Genomic DNA, 20,395 nt, shown 5'->3' with positions numbered 1-20,395 from the left:
ACCTACCAGGGAAGAATTAAGACCTAATGGTCTTCCCCATGGGAGTTAAGTTAATAATAGCATTGTTTAATTAAATCCCATCTCCCACACCTGCCTTTTCTTTGTATGTGATGGAACTTTGCATGTAAGCATTAGTACTTACTAGTGAAAGCTTGGGTTCAACAAAGGTAGCTCCCAGGTACTCAAAGTAAGATGCCAGTCCCTCATTAAGCCACAGATCATTCCACCAGTTCATTGTAACCAGATTTCCAAACCACTTGAATAGAAAGAAAAAATACTCAAAATCTCCTTGGACTGCTCTTCTCATTTTGCAGGTTAAATATACATACTTATGCTGAAGTAACTTTATTTAATGTGTACATGTAAATTGAATTAAATGCTGGATATTCCTTCAAATAGTGAAAATTCAGTAAAAAAAATGTGAACCTTGAAAAAATACAGAAGTTCAGGGCAGTTATTTTTAAATTGCTTCATCTACAATTTCATACCGAGTGTGGATCTCAGTGTTTTCTGTCATTCTTTAAGGACATTTCATTTCAAATGCTTCTTAATATAATTTAAACATCTAAAATATCCTAAGGCCATAATTAAAAGTGGGGCATTTATCATGCAATTACAAAAGCATTGTTTCATGTTCTTACCAAAATGAAATTGTCAGAGGAATGGTAAACATAACTTGGGAAAAAACTATTTCCAAAAACTGCAAGTCCGTATCTTGGCAAGTATAAAAATTCCACAACAGCTGATGTGTACTTATACTTGGTAGTTCATATTTAACAAAAACTGATCACTTGTGGACTTATATTTCATTTGTTAATTCTTAAAAACCTCGGCCACAACTTTATTTTAAAATAGTTTAGTAAAGTACTGACATTTATTTTATGGATCTACAATAAAAACACTCTGCTCATCTGAAGATCTGGAAAATTACATACCCTGTCAGAAAGGCATGTAAGTACACTACCCAAGTGCACTCTTTTGTTAGCTTTGTTGATTAAGTGCAAAGAGTTGTTGCTCTGGCAAATAACAGTAAATTAAACATATTCAATAAGGAGGTTCAACTGCATTATCATTCCAAATCAAGTAAAAGATCGTAAAACGTATTCATGTTGATTTTGTTCTATCATACCATAAGCTGTTTCTTACACTGCCACTACAAAAATATACTGATGAACTCCAGTAATTCTCCCATTAAAGGGGTAAGTATACTGTATAGAGAGAGTAGTGTTATCCCTACATCCTTAGAATGTCTTTTAGCATGGTATTCAGGTACTGTGTAAGAAAAAAAAAAGTAGCCCATTAACAGTTTTGTGTTAATGAGTCTTGTGCAATGTGTGCAGTCTGTAATATGACAGAACAGCAGAACATATGGTCAAATAGGCTTTCAGCGCTCTAGTGCTCACACCCCCTGCTGTTCAGCAATAACTTTGATTCTACTAATCAGTGACTGCATCATCAGCAACTGGAAGGAAAGAATGTCATAGACAAATAAATGTACAGAATTTTTACCACATGCCTGGTGTCCTAGCTCATGTGACACAATTAAGGCAATCATTGCCTTTCTGCTTATGAATTTGTCTTTTGGGATGTACATCAATGATGGTTCTTGGAAAGTCAATAGCCCCCAGTTTTCCATACCACCTGCTCCAAACTCAGGCAGTGCAACCAGATCTAAATTGGTTCAAACAGACAAACAAACAAACAAACAAACAAACAAAAACTTTAACTCTTTGAAAATAAAATTATCACATGATTTTAGTTCTCACTTTCATTCAGTGTCCATTTAAAGGATACTACATATTAGTGGTTCTTTGTAGTATCTCAAAATTTGCCAGTGGTCTCCAAAATTTCTTCTTGTCAGATATTTCACCTATGATTGCCATTCTTTCAGGAAGCCACATAATAAATTTGAACAAATCCAAGATCTGTAGTTTGTCTTCTATATACAAATGTTATGAGTGAAAATGAAGGCTAGGAGAGAATGGCTGCCAGAAATCTGCTGTGAGTTTCTCCCATGTTTGGGTAACATTATACTTACCTTTTCTTCAGCCTAGCAACTGATAAAAAAATCTTCCTCTTTCAGCTGTGTGAGTAGAGGTATCCTTTCTACTCCTATCTGAAAGGCTCCTTAGAAGAGATGATTCTTTTTGTTTACACAGCATGACTGTTACCTCCGTACTGCCCTTCTGCCTTATGAACAGGAAACGGTTTCCCTGTTCAAATGTGAGAGCTGACAAAACATCAGGGTCTCAAAGGAAGAGACTAGACTGGTTAAACAGTTTACACTCAGCAGCAAAAATCAAAATTTGGAAAAAGTATACAGAGCATTTACAAGTAGACACAAGCTTGTATTCCCATCCGGGGGGCCATGAGGAAGCTCCAGTCCAAAGTCAGGCAATTAATGTAAGCATGGTACTGAACCCCAGCGCAACCAGGCTGCATCTCAGTAGGGCTTATTGCCTCAAGTTTACAGCAAAGTATTTCACTTTTGGTGAGGCAGCCCTCATGCAGCCAGCTTGGGGCAAGAGAGCTCCCTTATAACTGCATTAAAATCAGGTGAAAACAAATGCTAAAATAGTCCTGATTTTAAATGTGTTTATTCTTAATTTCACAATTTGAGTTTGCAATAGAAATCTCTAGCATTTACAAGGAGCTACTCTTGGTTGATCTAATCTTAATGATTTCTGAGCAAAACTTCAAAGAAAGACACTGGGAAATTCAGTGGGATTGTAGTGGTATTACAGCCTTCTGCAAAACTGAAATCCTCTCTAACAGGAAGTCTACAATAATGTTCTTCTACTTCAATTTTGTAGTAGTTTTATATTAATGAATTTTTGTTGCTAAACAGAACATAAGCATGAAACAGAATAACCTACAGCCCTTGAGTAGCTTATATAATTACTAAGATAAGAAAATTTAAAGAGTGAAGACTGCATATACTATATTTTCCTTAAGAAGAGTAGTAGCAAATTATTAGAAATACGCTGGGAGATAATACATTCACATAGATTAACATTTATTTCTTTCTAATGCCAAAATACCGATTTGACAAACCAGCAAATTATCCAGTCAAGAAAAGAGGGAAATTCTTTCCCCTAAGTCCTGCAATCTGCTAAAATTATAGGCAGGTCCAAAACTCATTTTAAATAGGAACTGCTTTCTGTGCTCTCAATAGTCTCCTTATATGTATAAAAGAGCCCATTTCCCCATAATATTAATGATGAAATCCTTGAAATCCAAGTGCAAGTAGCAAACAAACTGTACAGTGAAACCTCAGGATGGTATCCTTCTTTCTTGACTGATGCTTGACTTAACTGACTTACCTGATGTCCATTTTAAGAAGAAACAATGTTTTCCTGCAGGAGCCTTCTTTTTCTGGGGAGGAATGTGCAGGAGGAACATACACCCAACTCACAGGTAAGACAGGAACATACTGAAGAAAAGCAAGGAATGCTTTGGGGGGACACAGGTTACAGCAAGCATGGATTTACTAGAAGGACATAGGAGCTACAACATCCTTGCATGTTATGGTCTCTGCATCCCAAAAACAGACACACAACTGAGATACTCCTTAGAAAGGAGTTGTCCCAGCTGCACCTTTATTAGGAAGTTTTGGTTTCAAAGAATGAGTGCGATGCAAAAGTAAGAATGCTGAGTCACAGAATAATAAAAGCCGTGATGCAGAAAGGAGAATTCAGTGAGTGAAAGTTTAGGTGGTGTATTCAATGGTAAGCTGTCAAAGAATGTGGCAAGTTGTAAAAGGAGAACACTGTGAAAGAACCCACAGCTTCTTTGAATGTTATACCATCAACAGCCATTTCTGGTCTATTTCAGAAAATAAGTCATCTCACCTGTCTTTGGTGAGGAGTAGCTGATGTTAAGTATGTCTTCCAGAAATGAAAATATGGGGCCGGTAATGTTTAAAGCATAGTCAAGGTACCCATTTTTAATTGCCTCTTTCCTAGCCCAAATACGTATCTGCAATAAAATGAGGAAGAGTTCTTTTAAACAACCTTCATATTTTCATTTTCTTTGTTTCTCTTTTGTGAATCTTGTTTGGAGTCTTTGTCTGTTCACACCAAACCAGGCAATGAAGCTTTTAATTAAAAAAAAATCAAAGTTATGATGGACCTAACAAAATGTCTCACAGAACCTGATCCTTCTAAAATCTAGGAGAGTTCCAGTACTTCAAAGGGATGAAGATTTGAATACATTGCTGGAACAAACAAACTCATAGGTTTTTCTTTTATTAAGTGGCAAATACTTTTAAAAAATGCAGAATCACTTATCGTAAGCCAATATATTCCAGCCAGCGAGGCTCAGTGACAAGATTTCCTTTAGCTCACCTGATGAGAGAGAAATGGATTTCCAAAGAGCATTTGCAGTACAAATATACACATCTCTCCTCTTCAACTTTCTCACAGCCTGAAACAGACCACTGGCATTCCCCTTTGCTGGGGAGAGATGACATCTGATCAGAGAACATCGGTACCTCTGAGCAACAGAAACTGCAGCAGCAAGCAAAGTTTTCCCCTCCTGTGCCCTTTTGTTTTGTCATGGTACTGCAAAGGGCGGCTGCTTACTCAGGAGTGCTGAAATAGGCTCAGAAAAAGTTCGTGTCTCCATCATGTATCTCTGAATGACAGACACCCTCCAGGTGCCTAGAAGCTCAAAACCTCAACATTTCTTGCATCTAAATGCAATACATGGTTTCACAAGAAGCTGCACAGCAAAACCGTAAGAGCACAGTCAGGAAGCATTGAGATTTAATTTATAAGGGAAAAAAAAATTTAAGCATATTCAGCCAACAGAGTGTCCTCAGCCTCTGAGATCCTCTTTTCAACCAAGGCTTTAGAGGAGATTTAAACCCATGATCACTTCATATTGGAAAACCTAAACTCAACTAGCATCTTAAAATCCTAATCCTAGTGTGAGCTTTGAGTTATAATGCCCCTGTTCCAGGTTGTAAATTACTTACCAGAAATGTCAAAATAAGCACAACAAACATAATCACAAAAATACTGTAGAGGCATAAACTAAGTATCTCTGTCTAAAAAGAAAGAGTGAAATGCTGTCTCCCTCAGTCTCACAGAACAAAGATGGTTCTTCTTTCCTTTGAAAAAAAGTCTGTTTGAATGTCTGCTTTGCTGACTACTGTCAGTACACACTAGCCCAAGAAAAAGGCACCACAGTCATAGCTGTAAGCATTCAACATGTTCAGCACAGAAGGTATAACATACCAAGTCCAACCTTCACCTTAAAAAAAAGCCAATACTGTGCTTCTTAGGTGACCTGTGCACAGTCCTCTTACATTTCCCCACCTGTCCTCAGAGGATTACAGTGAAGTAACTATGCAGTGCTCTCATTTATTAAGGAGATCAAGTAAATGCTACCTTTAATAGCTTTATGCTTGAATTTAGTATATATTTTAGAGGAACTTGATACATCTTTTCCCTGGTAACTTTGAGCAAAAGAAGGAAAGAGAAAAAACTGGTGCCAATGCAGTACTTGTTTTTACAGCTTTTCTCAAGAAGCTTTGGCCATTTTACTGTAAGAGCAAAACTGAATACTCACAGATGAAGAAGCTTCAAACACAAAAGAGTGACTTTTGGAGCCTAAAATGCAAGTGCTACAGAATAAAAGGTTAAAATACTAATATTCAAAATGCTTGGAGCACAGTATTATTCTGTTGATGTCATGGTGCTGGTCTTCAAAGGTACTGAACATCAGTGGTTTGTCACAGCAGTAGAAATTGATATTTTTTACAACTAAGACAAGCTAAGAAAATAAGAAGACCCTGAATTACAACCAGTACTTTCAGCAGAGTAGCTGTTCCTGAATTTTAACATATGTACTTGTGCAGGTGTATGCAATGAACAGGACAAGACAACAAACTAATTGTCCTAAAGGAAAGCTTTCTGCAGAAATATCCCCAGGAAAAATGTTAACAGTTTTGCCACAGAAGCAAATAGTTTGGGAATGGAAAACAGAGTTAATGTCTGTGGTATCTTCTGAAGCACATAATGCACCGTGAAGCCAACTTCTATTGTAAACTGCTATAATGTGTTGTGCAGCCTCATATTTACCTCATTTCCCCTCTCGGTTCTAGTGACATAATCAAAATCACAAATCACAAAAGCAGTCAAGTAAGTTGACATTTTCAGTGAAGTGTTAAATGTGGTAACAGTCCACTGGCTTCCATTTTCATCCTTCATTTCAGATATATCTAGAAATAAAATCAAAGAAATATTCAAAACAATGCTTGACCATAATAAAAAAGAAATTTTATGTTTTCTGCATGATCTTTTCAATATGGTGTATTCCTGCACTAACTTTGTATGTTTGTGGTAGAAGGAAAACAGCCAGACTTGTTTCCTACCAACATATCAGAATTGTGACTGTCCATGCAAACACCAAAAATCCACTATTGAGCTTCTTAAATTAAGTCTTGGAAGGATATCAAACTGTCAGTTCTAAGATGTGAGCAAGCTGTGGACAATTTATGTCATGCTGTATATCTCTACACAATCTATCGTAATTCAAATATAGACCACATGTGCCTAAGAATTATTAAATCAGTCATCTTCCTTCTACATAAGAGGGATATGGACAGCATTCTCAGGGGTCAAAAAGCCTTCCAGCAAATCTCACAGGGATCCCATCTACATTCCCTAGTTACTTATTTTCCATACAAATCTCTTAAAACTTACTTTTATTGCTCAAAATTATTTAGGTTAAAAATAAAGATTCATGGCATTGAACTTCAGAAAAAGAGCTTTTAATAAGGAGGCAAGAAATCCAACAGATTTCTGCAGGAATAATAATGTAAAGAATTTGTCTGGAATCTTATACTTCACAGACATCCCATATGAGATCCCAGCAAGTGACAGGAGGAGCATATCCAGAGCTTTGTAGTCCTCTTGTTCTTATTGTTTACATACACAGGACTCTCTAGTGTCTCTGCTTGGTAAAACAATGTTTTGTACAGTGTAAATATGTCTTAAAATTTATTTAGAATTAAGGGAATCCCTTGATGTCACAAATACAGGCCTTGCATACTTGGGGCTGCCATTTTACTTTAGAAAGATATCACACAGGAAGACAGACACACTGACTAAGCAGTAAATACCAGGAATCAAACTCTATGCAGCCTGCAGCAGCCAGAGGAGAGCACATCACAACTGGCAAAACTGACAGAACTATTGCTGTTTGAGACATTAGCTATGAATAACAGTGTCCAAATTTTTTAGTTCATAAACACAGATCTTCTGTGCCTTTTGAAGGTATTAGCACATGGACAATTTGTTGAATTAGATGACAGAGTCTGCTCAGATAAATTGCATCCTTTTTAAAAGTAATTTAGGGGGAAAAAAATGTAGGACAGCTTCCTGATTACCTACCAATAGCAGGCATGTTAGAAAGAGCCACATAGCTTGGGTCATGGACAATTCTGATATTAAATACTGACTTCATGGCAGGCTCATCAAAACATGGATAAACTCTCCTGGCATATGTTGGTTCCATTTGGGAGGCAATGAGCATACTGTAATAAAAATACAAGTAAGATTAATCCACCATGCTACAGCTGAACAAAACCCATTATATCACATGAAGACAACAAATCAGGAAAAAAAAGGAAGTGAATCCTGTAGATACTCAGATTTGCAAAAGGTTTGCCTATTATTTAAAGCCATGGCTAAATCTCTGTGCCCAACAGCCAGATCAATTTGGATGCTTGTGGAGAAAAGCAGTCTTTTTAATTAGGTCTTTTTTTTTTCCTCATAGACCTTTTCCACACATCATATTTTAAATAACTGAGCTTTAAAACCTTGTTTTTAAGACAGAGTTTTGCATACAGCTGACCAGCACTCCAGATGTACAATACCCAACTTTAATGTCATATTTAAAATGTCTCTGTACATCTGCTCCTTCTCTAATGCTTGTAGTCTTATTAATTAATTAATGGTAGATTTTAATTAAAAATAGTAGTAACTGTTAGTTAACTCTGCACGCATGAACTTGCACCCACAGGGAAGAACCACTGTGAAAACAGCACCAGAGCTGTCCCTGTGCACTGGCAAGACCAGAATGATATTCTAAAGGATACTTTCCTACCTTATGCTAAGGAGCTTTTCCTCAGTTGGGGCAGATCTCTGTGGTACACTGTGATGGATGTACCCCTCCTGTCTGATGTTCAGCAAGTAGGTCTAACTGAAGTTACTCCTACTGCATGAGGCTGCCAGTGAGAATTCAGCAGCAAACCCAAACCCACAGATTTGGATGGAGAATGAACTGATAAGAGGGAGAAACTGCACTGATAGCAGAAACACTGACTACAAATCGACTCCTTTACACTGTAAATACCCACAGCTATCAGTTGAGCTATCAGTTTAGCTCACTCTCCACAGCACCTCCCTAAAGAGCGGTGATCTCCCACAAGGATGTATGCCTCTCAAGGTTACTCTTGAGGCTGAAACACCCCTTATCTGACACCAGATGTTGATGAGTTGGTGACATTTTTTGCATGCATGTAACATTTAAGATATGTGCAGGAAACTTACACAACAATATTTCTATTCTTCAGTGTAGAGCACTGACTATCAATCCATCTGTACACCTAAATTTACAGATTAGAACTCAATAAGCTACTTGGACAGCTCTGTCAGCCAAATACTAGCAAGCATCTGGGCATATGGCATAATCTCCTGTTTCAATGACCTCAATACTAACACAGGGCAAATATTTTTTAGCTGTAGTTGAGGTGTCCCCTAACTGAATTCACAAATGCTTATTCTTAGCACTGAGACATCCCAAGGAGCCATCAAGGCAGCATCCATACATTAAGTACTATATTAATGAGTCAGATCTGTGCTACACAGTAGAGTAACAAATCAGATCTACCCTACAAGCACTGCATCACTGAGACTGATTGCGAATTGTGGCACTGAACCATGTCCAAATGTTGTTTCAGGATATCCTTTTCTCGGAAACTGAAATTAATGGTTCAGCTTTCCATTTATATTTGCTTTTACTTGGTCACTTTGCAAAACCTGCACTGTGTGTGATTTGACCCAAGGTACTGAGTCATTAGCTTCCTGCTTTCACTGGCAAAAATCAGAAGTGCTTTCCACTAAGGTCTCAAGGCTAGGGCCCTTTTCTGTTGAAAGGTGTTCAGCTGCTGACATTTTTAGTAGCTGTGCTATCTAACTCTGCTCAAAGTTGATCAAATCAACCCCGTGCTGAAAGCGTCATTGCCTCATCTGCACTGTGTCATCCACATTGCTGATGTTGGGAAACTGAGTTATTCTCAAGAAGATGCCTGTGTAAAAGCACTATATTCTCAAAACATGGTACCTTTTGCATTTTGCACTTAACAGACATATTGATGCTGCACGGTAACGTAATCTATGACAACAGCTCCCATATTGAACACACATTGATGCACAGTGACTGTTGTGATCACACTGCCTACTTTGAAGTGAGGAATGGCCTGAGAAAGAGCAGCACTTTGTATTTAACTTCTTGAGTGTCAGTACAGGAAGATACACTTTATGGACCTGATTCCCAGCAGAGTCAAATCTGTGCTGTGCCAGCCACCAGCTGCCTTGCTAAATGCAGCTGCAGCTCCACCTGAGACAGAAGTACCACCTGTTCTCCTTTATCCTGTCCAATGACAAAAAGTGACCAACTTCTGCCAGGATTGCACAGAAGCAGCAAAAGTGATAGGCCACTTCCTCTAGGAAATCAATCATTGAAAATAGCTCCTTCTTCCTATGCAGCAAAACATGGTTTTACTCATTCCTTTGTGCAATCAGTTGCAGCTTTGTTCTAGGAAGACACTGAGTAATTCCATGGCTGTGAATTCCCCTACACCAGTGCAATCACTGCCTCTGGATGCTCTGTACCAGCAGCAACTGACACAGACACTTGGCAAATTTGCCCACACAAAATTCTTGTTCAAGAATACAAAATAGCATATACTGGACAAAAGCACTGTGATTAAAAAAATGTATGAGGACAGATTGTTATTTTTCAGCGGGACTCCAAATAAAAAAGAAAAATGAGAATGTTTCATGCATGTTACCCAAATGACTGGGGTTTCAAACACACATTCCCTCATATAATTTGTCAGAATGAATCATAATTGGGGCTTTTTTTCTTGTGGCTTGGTTTGTTTGGGTTTTTTCAAGATGAAGATATTAGCACAAACTGAATTACTAGCAATACTAGCAATTTTTTTTACACACTGCAGTATTATCACAAAACTAATTACCTGAAAGAAAATCCATTTTTAAAAAAAGCTTCACAATGCCCAAGAAGAAAAATAAATTCCTCCATTAAGCCTACAGTTTTGCACATAGACCTCATTTTCTTTTTTGTAAGTATCATATCATTCCTTCTTCCCTTAGGAAAACAAAATCAAATCCACAATACCTTTAAATAATGAGAAACAAAAAGATAACAGGATCTCTTATCCTAAATATTAGATGATTGGTACTATATAGTTTTGTTTGTTTCAGTTTGTGTCTGAAAAAAGAAAAGGAAAATGATGAATACATTCTGCATGGTACATGAATGCCCAGAGGATGATGGTTCACCTGATTAATAGACCATGATAATTGTAGATGAAAAGTTTTACTAGATGCAAAAAAGGAGGCATTCTAAAAGTGCCTTCTCATAAATTATTTGTAATACTTATTGCATAATGAGTATTTCTGTTAACATCTGTTATATTTGATTTCTTCCACTTTAAAAACATGGGAGGACAAAACTGTAAAGTAAACCTTGAAGAGGCTAAAAATGAGGGAGTTTTACAGTGAGCAGAATCTTGTTCCTGACACCCAATCAGTTTTTCAGGTGACCAGTGCTCGGTACTAATATGCAGCCCAAGAAAACACCAAACCTGTTACTTGCACTAATTTCTGTCCCATCTGTTTGATGGTCTTACAGATTCACAGAAAACAGAGCCAAGAAAAGCTTCAGATCCCCTGCTCTGAGGCAAAATTAACTATACCAGTGCTGTTCTAACCCCTTTCTCCTCTAGTAATTGTGTTTGGGTACATTTTGGGATGCCTGGTAATACAGCCAAGTATTTTATAGAAGTTGCACAGGACACGTGGAGTGTGGCTACCAAGCATCGGGGATTGTTTGATGACAGCCAAACGACTTCATGTGCAATAGCACCTGGAAAATACAGCTGTCTAAAGCAGTCACTCATCCTATTCCATCATATTTCTGCACGTGGTCGGTGTCTCTAAACTCATGCCCAAATACACAGCCAAAATCCCGGGTTGTTAATAAAGACGGGCTCCCCGCACATACAGGTTGAGCAGGTGAGGAAATACCAGTGCTACACAGACGCAGGGTCCCCGGGGCGGCCGTCGCCCCCTACCTGCTCCGTCCCTGGTCGGTGTAGTGGGTGAGGAAGAGCCCGACCAGGTCCTCCTCCAGCTGTCCCTGGAAGCCCAGCTGCAGTACGTAGCGGCTGCCGGCCCGCAGCCAGCCGCGCAGCTCCAGAACGGCCACCTCGTCCTCCTCCTCCTGCCGCAGCCCCGCCACCTGCACGGCGTTGCCCGGCCGGGGCAGGGGTCCGCGCACGGCGGCCCCGCGGCTCCGCAGCCCTGCGCTGTGCAGCACCGCCGTGTCCGTGTCCTGCCGGCACAGCACCGTGATGTTCACCTGCCCGCTGAAGGCGAACGGTCCGGCCCGGTCCGGCCGCACGTGCGGCCATAGCTCCAGGTCGTAGCGGAGCGGCAGGAGGTGTTGGGGCAGGCGGCGCACGGAGCTGGCGGTGCGAGAGGGTGGCGGGACGGCGCGGCCGGGGGAGGAGGGCGAGGGCGGCGGCGGCGCCGCCTCCTGCCGGCAGCGGCCGTAGAGGGCCGCGAGCGCCAGCAGCGCCAGCAGCAGCGCCAGTAGCAGCGCAGCCCCCAGGGCGGCCGCCCTGTGCCCCACGTACAGCCCGGCGCCGCGGGCCCCCATCCCGCCGCTCTGCGCCCCGACGGCCGCGACCGCCGCTACTTACGGGGCGGCGGCGCGGAGGAGTGAGCGCGCTCGAGGGCGGGACGCGCCGGGGGACGGGAGACTGGAGATGGGTTCCCTTCGTCCCGGGAAAGTCTCTCCGCTGAGGGCTGCTCCGGCGGGGCGGTCGGCCCGGGAACACCAGGCGAAGGGAGCGGGACGCGGCGGGCAGGGGCGGGCGGGAGCCGCCTGAGCCAGGGGAAGCGGCAGCCTGCCCTCGTTCCGACCGCCCCAGCAGCCTTGCAGGCGGAACGCGAAGGCGGGCAGCCGAGCAGCCACTCCTAAGTCCCAAGATACTGGACATAACTGACAGCGCGGGAGGGAGGCGATGCTGGACAGGTGATACTGGATGGCGAGGACCCCGTGGGGGTGAGTGACAAGGGCGCTGCCTGGACAGGCGGCACTGCCGAGACGGACCGAACTGACTCCGGGCTCTCCCGGCCGCGGCTGAGTGCTGAGCGATGGTTTGGGGCTGCAGAAAGCCCCGCTACCGAGTGCGGCCGTCGAGCCGATGATAGGGTCTCCCCGCTCACTGGCCCGGAAAAGGAAAATACCCAAACCAACCCGCAAATATTCCAACGTTTTTCACCACCGTGACAAGAGAAAGGGTGAGAAAATGCAGTGTCACTGCTTGAGGTGTGCAAAGTGTTGTGGTTAGAACGGACTGGCTCTTGAGGGAAATCTACATGTTAAAAAATTGAGTCTGAAAAATCTTTGGTACATAAAAGCACAACCCAAGTGAGTATCTAATAATTAGTTCTCGTTTATAGCCTCACTTCCCTGCGTAGATGAGTTGAGGCTATAACTATCACTGTACTGTACATACCTAGTTAAACCCGCTACAATCAATAGAATGAATCCCGTGTTCCTAGTTAAACACATATTTAAGTATTTGCCAGTTGGGACTGGATTGCCAGCCAAATTGCAAAACGAAACATTTTTCACCTTGTAAAACTTGAGTGTTGTTTTTTCTCAGTTGCAGTTCCCTTTTTAAATCACGATGAGCCATGCAGAAGTAGAAGTCAGGAAGAGTGGCTCTTGTGTGCCATTGTCTTGGACACTTTGTAATCTGGATTACAAGCAGGTTTCCCCTCAGTGCCTTTTTTCTTTTTCTTTCACTTCCAACCCACAAACACACACCCCACAGACATTGTTTTGAACCCATGTGAATTTTCTTGGGCTTGTAATCTGCACAATATCGACCCTCAAATCAAAATAGCTGTTTGGAGAATTGAAACGTTGGATTAGGTATTGCAGTCTGATTTGTCACCCAAATTAAACCAAATTCATCTCAATGACCCAGTTACTACCTCTCTTGCTAATTTATTTTTTAATTGAGAGAATTAATTTTCCCATTGTCCTGTACAGAATACAGTATAGCTTTCCTCACATTAGGAGGAGGAAGGCTGGCTGCTACAGGTCTGAGCCACTGAACTCTGAAAATATGTCTTGTTCCAACAGAAGACTGTTTTTTTCCAATCACTTGAGAGGTGGGGGGAATCCCCTCTGAGAACCTGTCTCACTGGTTTCCTCTCTCTCACTCTTCTTCCCTCGTGTGCTGCCTGCCCCAGTGTCTTTGCTGCTGTTGCCCGTTACCTTCCCAATAGGCTGCCTTCTCTTTGTTTAGAGGGGTTTTTTTTTGGTTTGGTTTGGTTTTGTTTTGTCGTTGTTGCTGGTGCTGTTGCTTTTTTCCATGCAGTTTGACTAGCATGTTTCAATTTCTGTGCTTCTTTACGCACTTTGTTCTCATGCACCCTTGTTCTACCCACCCACACTCTGGGACCTTTTTCTGTTTCTCTGGTTCAGGTCTCTGTACTCTTGCCAGCTTTTCACCATCTTTGCACATGCCTTACCTAACTTTACTCTTCATCTTGCACATCAGCAGCCCCTCCCTTTTCTCCTACCATGTTTTGCAACATCCATTGCATTGCTCTCCTATTAAGACTTTATAACAACCTCCAGCAGACTTCTTGGAGGTTGCTGGAGTGGCAGGCCTGAACTGACTGCCTCCCAAGTGTGACCTGCTCATGTCACTTAAAAGAATTCACAGAAAATACATTCAAGTGCTTAGGAAGGTATCTTTTTCCCTTTCATTGTCATTATAAATTTGGAAATGTTTGTTGTGTTGGTCCATGGAAGTACCGACACACTAGGGAGATGTGATACTTTTGTAGCTTCTTCTGCAAAAATTACAATTCAACCCTTCTGCTGAATTTATTTGAAAAGTTAAAACATCTGAATTACATGCTCCTGGAGATGAAGATGCCAGAGGCCCTGGGCCAGGACAGACACCCCAGCCATAGCAAGTTAGGTACAGTTTTTTATTCAAGCCATAGCACAGATCAAATTCTGACCTTGGACAGAAACAGGAGGCTTGTATTTAAGTCAGAAGAAGCTTCTGGTACATATCTGAAAGTAGAAACAAATCACCTGTTATAAAAGAAGGCAGACAGCTCATCTTGGTTTAGATGATGGGAATCTGTACCATGCTCACTAGTTGTTCAAAGTCCTGTTGATGTCCACGGAATTTTGAACAACAGAAAAAGTTACCTGTGACAGCATGAGATCTGCTATACATTCAAGTGCAGTATGGAAACAGCAGTTCATATAGCAGCTGGCCAGGAAATTTGACATGGTATTTCAAATAGCAAGATATTATAGCAACCCTTCCCTAATTTTTTTCAGATTTTTCAGGTTAATAGTATGGCTTTCATAAAGAATATTTTTATATCATCATAAATCATACATATTGAATGCCAAGAAAAAGGAAAGTAATATGTTTAAGCAATGTGAAGTAATTTCAACGCTGAAAGATGATTCTCTAAATCACATATTAGTGATTTGTTCAATCCAATTTGAGAAGTTCTGAGTGATGGCATGTGTGGCAATTCCAGCATTCAGTCAAGGGCAATCAGCACTCCTGGAACTTTGAACGGTATAGAATTTTCAGTGGATATAAAGTTTACAAGTTGTCACAGTAGCAACTGAACATGGATCTATATTTGTATTGACACGACTGTTCTACCTAGCCAGTACAGGGCAATACAGGAAAGTAATGTGAAGACTTCCAATTTAAAAGGGTCAAATTTGACCAAACATTGGAATAGCATCAAAAAACATCACACGGAAAACTCAGATTAATGGTTTAGACTGAGGTGTCATTGTGTGGTGGTCACTACGTGAGCAAATAAAGTGCTTTCATGATAGCAAGTTATGCTTGAAACGTTCCCACTATTGGTAATGATGTCTGATCTAAAATTAAATATATATAATTTTACATATATATTTTTTCACCTGTGTTTAATTGAAATATTTATTTTTCATAGCAGGTAGCTCTATGAGTTGGCTTTGAAGCTGTGGCAGGTTGTCAATAGGACCAATAAACTAAGTCTTGCAACTGAGGACATGTGGAAAGGAAATGTATCATATTTTTACCAGTTTGCTTAGCAAGAACAAAAAAATCCCAACACTCTAACGTTGCACCCTTATTCAGAATGAAGGTTGGAAAGAAAATTTTTAAGGATTTAATAAGAAAAGGATGAGTGTAGGCATTTGCACAACATGAAAATTTGTTTTCAGACAGCATTTAACTTTTCTGTTTTGAAATTACATCTTTTCTGATTGTTACTGCACTTAACTTGAATAGGTAATTACTTTTCTCCAGATATGCCAACATTTTCAGGCTTGTGCCCAGTCAGGCTGCATGGAAGTGGTTAGAAGATTGGTATTGCTTAATATGATGAACGGTGACATTTTCAGTTGTCAGTCCTCTTTATTTTGTGTTTTACAAGCTTTCAGATGTCCATTATTTTTCTGAGAGCTTCACTGAAATTACCCAGGAATGTAGTATCTGTCCCCTGAGTGCCTGTCATACTGAGATTTATCAGCTCTCTAGGAGGAATATCAAGTAAAACTTTGAAGAACTGATGTATGGACATACTGTAAACTTTTACTCACCAGTGGAGTTGGACCAACAGAGTTGGATTAAGGACCCATGTGTTTTCTCTCATTTCATCTGCTTTTGTTGCAAGTAGGGATTTTGGATGGTATACAAAGCTAAAATTGCAACAGCCAAGTACAGGAAATGCTTCAGAAAGCTTACTTTAGCCCTAGAGAGAAGCTGAAAGGGAAATAAGCAGAACCTTAGTGTATCCAGCTTGTTGCTACAAGGACAATAGCAGAAGAGAAAGCAATGGCTGTTCCTTCTGGAAATAACCTCTTCATCTGAACAAGCTAGGGGAACCCAGTCCACTCCAACCACTGACAGGCATTCAGTCTGGGAAGCCAGAAGAGAGAGGCCCAGGGCACCACAGCTATTCCAAAGTTAAGGATCCTCTGTACCAACTACTTTGCTTGACAGATCTGCTTCTTTAGGATCATCATACCTGTAAATCCCAAAGGATACATTCCCTCCTCATGAAAGATATATGAATTATTCCCTCCCATCCATGTGAGAGATATATGAATTATGTATTGTAATTCATGTATTTTGAGACATTTCCATGACCATGATACACGTTTCTTGAGAACAGGCTGCATGTTACCAAGTACAGAGATTTGCCAAAAGTACTGAAAAACTTTGCCAGCCAATCATACAGGTTCACAAGATTTTCTTTTTCTTTTCTCTTTTTCCTTCAATTGTCTGATTGGATCAGAGCATTGGGAGATCAAATGAGATCATGTTTAGGGTTTGCCAGAACAAACCTAGCAAGTAGAAATGGGGAACCACAATGGGGTTGCAACTGGCACCAAAATAAGAATTCTAAACAGGTACTGTGCTCTGAGATGCCAGAACAACATACTAGAGAGTTAAACTGGGGACTTGCCTGCTTTTGCTGTGCTGGGAATTAGCTCTGCAACAGAGTTTTATTTATGCACATCTACAGCAAGATCCACTGGCTCATCGTCATCATCATAAAAAAAAATTATATTTCACAGAGTGAAATACTATTTTAAGTCTGTCATCTTAGCTTATAAACTTTTTGCCATATTTTATGACGTGACAGATTTTCAAAAATTACTGAGAAATGAGGACAGTTGTTTCCTCACATTTTTTTTTTTATTAAAATCTTCATTGAACCAGTTAGACGACTACCTGAAGACTACTGGTAATCTACATGCTGGCAGAGACCTTAACACCTGACTTCAACAGATTTAAAGCTTACAGGTTGTCTTTATCCCTAGATTCTGAGTATCATATTTTGCAAAATATACTTGAAGAAGTTCAGAAAACCCTTCCCAGTTTTTCACTGGTCCAAAAAACCTGTGCTTCACTGCAGAACATGGCTACATGTCAACTTGTGATCAAATTGGCCAGAGCTCTGTATATCCCTACAGACCCTAAACAGCCTGCTTCCCAGGGCCTTGCTCTGGCTGGCCTTTGGCAGAAATGTACTAAGGTTTGAGCCTGATTTATTAAGACAATAAAACAAGTCCCCAGTTTAACTCTCTAGTATGTTGTTCTGGCATCTCAGAGCACAGTACCTGTTTAGAATTCTTATTTTGGTGCCAGTTGCAACCCCATTGTGGTTCCCCATTTCTACTTGCTAGGTTTGTTCTGGCAAACCCTAAACATGATCTCATTTGATCTCCCAATGCTCTGATCCAATTAGACAATTGAAGGAAAAAGAGAAAAGAAAAAGAAAATCTTGTGAAGCCTGTATGATTGGCTGGCAAAGTTTTTCAGTACTTTTGGCAAATCTCTGTACTTGGTAACATGCAGCCTGTTCTCAAGAAACGTGTATCATGGTCATGGAAATGTCTCAAAATACATGAATTACAATACATAATTCATATATCTCTCACATGGATGGGAGGGAATAATTCATATATCTTTCATGAGGAGGGAATGTATCCTTTGCTCTTGTACAAATCAATTTTCTATAAAGAAGGTGACACAGGATGGCATAGGAAAATAGGACATCCCTACTCACAAATAGGATAGGAATACATTTTTCACCTAAAATGAGTGTGTGTAAAATAATAATGCTGCTGGCTACTATATTCTGTCTTTGGTACTGAAAAGAACATAACAAAATAAAGGGCATGGATATGCCTCTGTACGGCTCCTTCTACTAATGAAAGAAGCCAAAGAAATGAACAAAAGCCTGAAACAGACCCCCCAAACCAACCAAACAAAAAAGCTCAACACAGGACTTCTCTCCATTTGTCTGTGTTTGAAAAGGTACTGTTACAAAAGCCAGATTTTCTTGCAGGACTAATGATAAAGTAGATGCCTTTGAGGATAGGTCAGTCACAATAAGAGGGTGGGGGAAATATTTCTGATCTTCCTTTTTGTAGAGTTGCATGGGACTGCAGGCTGATCCATACCACCAACTCCTAATTGTGCTGTAGTGGGTTTTGAGATAATATGGAAAAAGTCTTAGGAGAGCACAGTCAGGATGAACTTCTGAGGAAGATGGCAACAGTGATATGAAGAACAGTGGGAAGACAACTCCCAGCTGATGGCAAGGTGAGAAGAAGTGGCAGGAAGCCACAAGGCCTAGAAGGCAAGAGGCTGTGCCACTGCTTTATTCAGAGGATAATTTCTGATTGATTGATGTCAAGCTGCAGGAATGCTACAGTTTTACTAGAAAGTAAGATGGGGAACTTGTGCCATTATGATCAATCTAAACCATGAAATCAACAAATCTCTGTGAGGGAGATGTCATCAAATTCTTCATGTCTGCTACAGCAGAGTCTCCATGCCAAAAAAAATACAACTGAGACATGACTGAAAATTAAGGCAGAGTCAACCTGAGAAAGTTTGCGTGCACACAACTAGGTTATTCATTTGTTCTGAAAACAGAGATGGACATCAGTACAGAAATGGGCTGCTAGCCACATTCTGCACTGAAATTAGCAAATCTAGCTTCAAGGTAAGAAAACAAGGAAGCACAGCAAGCAGATAAATAAAAACAAATACCAAGAAAAAAACAAGGACATTCTGGCAAAGCATTCAAAGCTTCAGGCTATGAGAAGCTCAATGCTGACATTGGGGGAGAGCTCAATTTTGCAGTCCCAGCCACTCAAAAGAAAAGGGGCCTGAGGATTCTTCCCTTCCTACTTGGCAAATATTTGGGATGATGGTGACTGGACCTCAGACAGTGAGCCATTCAGACAGATTTTAAAAAATTGTATTCTTGGATTTGGCATGGAGAAAGAGAAGCTGTTTAAAAAGCCACCTGTCCTTCTCGTGTGTGTTTACACCACATATGAGTATTATTTGTTAAATCATCAGCTAATGACTTCTGGGAAATTTTATAATCCACTCAGTTACTTAGAGAGAAAAATGCTTCTTGTATGTTTGATGAACTTTAGTCCTTCATACCCTTGTCCCGCAGTTGTCCCAAACTGGTAGTATTCATATCTTGAAGGAACTCTTTGGCTCACTATACTTCCTTTACTGCTCTCATATCATATTGTCTCATATTGAGTCATCTTTAAATATCAGCACGTCACTAGATCTCACTTTTTTCAGGGATTCATGGCTAGCATCACGCACCGCCCTTGTCCTTACAAGAGTCACATCTGGTTCTGGAGGGATAACTGAACAGATCATGTATTTCCTTACAGTTTGAGGAGACCACTTTCTGCCCCAAGAGCATTGCTGTAATACCTAAATCTAGCAAAGAATATGGCAACATCAAGAAAATGGATAGAGGTCTTTCCCAAGGAGACTTCAGTGCTGTGACAAAAGAAAAGGCTCCTGCGCAAGAACAATAATGGACAACAATAGGACATAAGCATACATTTTCAGTTCTTGCCTCTAAAATTATAAATGGGTCTTAATTTTCTTACTTGGGGTCACTTATGATAGGAATGAAGGAATTATGATCACAACTGCAATTTGAACCAGAATTTAAAACCTGAACACAAGATACATGTCCTGCCCCTTATAGAAGAGATAAACCTCAAAGCCCAAGCATATGTTCAACATAACTATAGCAGGATTATCATGGTCTCACTTGCAAAAAAAATTTTTAAATAACTTTTATTCTAGGAGCCTCATGGGAAGCTATTGGAAGCTTTTCAAGCCAGCTCAGCTCTTATTACTAAACCCACACCCATTTTACACACATTCCAAATGATGTCCAGGATGACAGTTGATGCTCTGAGTGTTTCCTCTACTGAAGTAACAAACCCTTCTGGTTTTGATTACCCCTTTCAAGTACCCCCTCAATCCATCAACTCATTTAATATTCCCTCAGTCCCTCATTGCATGACTTCTCTCACCATGTGCACAAAATAGTGTATGTGCCAATAAAATGTGAACTCTGAAGTGTTCCCTCTGTAATAGAACAAAATGTTACCATTTCCTTTCAGCTTACTGCTGTCCCAGTCTCCTTCAGCAGATGGCACCTCAGAGGTTATAAAC

General features: G+C 40.5%; 1 protein-coding gene across 5 annotated transcripts in view; it reads right to left on the bottom strand.

Moving 5' to 3' along the window:
* LVRN (laeverin) overlaps positions 1–20,395 on the bottom strand; it is a 52,148-nt gene that overhangs the window by 23,197 nt on the left and 8,556 nt on the right. For 3 of the 5 annotated variants that reach the window (XM_071581680.1, XM_071581679.1, XM_071581683.1), the window contains exons 1-6: positions 11,393–11,997; positions 7,401–7,543; positions 6,087–6,226; positions 3,852–3,978; positions 1,517–1,671; positions 143–256 (exon numbers count right to left, since the gene is read on the bottom strand). In XM_071581680.1, the coding sequence (XP_071437781.1) occupies positions 143–256; positions 1,517–1,671; positions 3,852–3,978; positions 6,087–6,226; positions 7,401–7,543; positions 11,393–11,979 (1,266 nt within the window). In that variant the 5' untranslated portion in view covers positions 11,980–11,997. Of the gene's footprint in view, positions 1–142; positions 257–1,516; positions 1,672–3,851; positions 3,979–6,086; positions 6,227–7,400; positions 7,544–11,392; positions 11,998–15,975; positions 16,139–20,395 lie in introns of those variants that run through there. The other 2 variants (XM_071581681.1, XM_071581682.1) reach the window with 1 other exon arrangement.

This window comes from Pithys albifrons, chromosome Z (genome assembly GCF_047495875.1).
Source record: "Pithys albifrons albifrons isolate INPA30051 chromosome Z, PitAlb_v1, whole genome shotgun sequence".
In the NCBI taxonomy this organism is placed as follows: Eukaryota; Metazoa; Chordata; class Aves; order Passeriformes; family Thamnophilidae; genus Pithys; species Pithys albifrons.
Note: the sequence above shows the minus strand (reverse complement) of the source record. Positions and strands in the feature narration are given on the sequence as shown.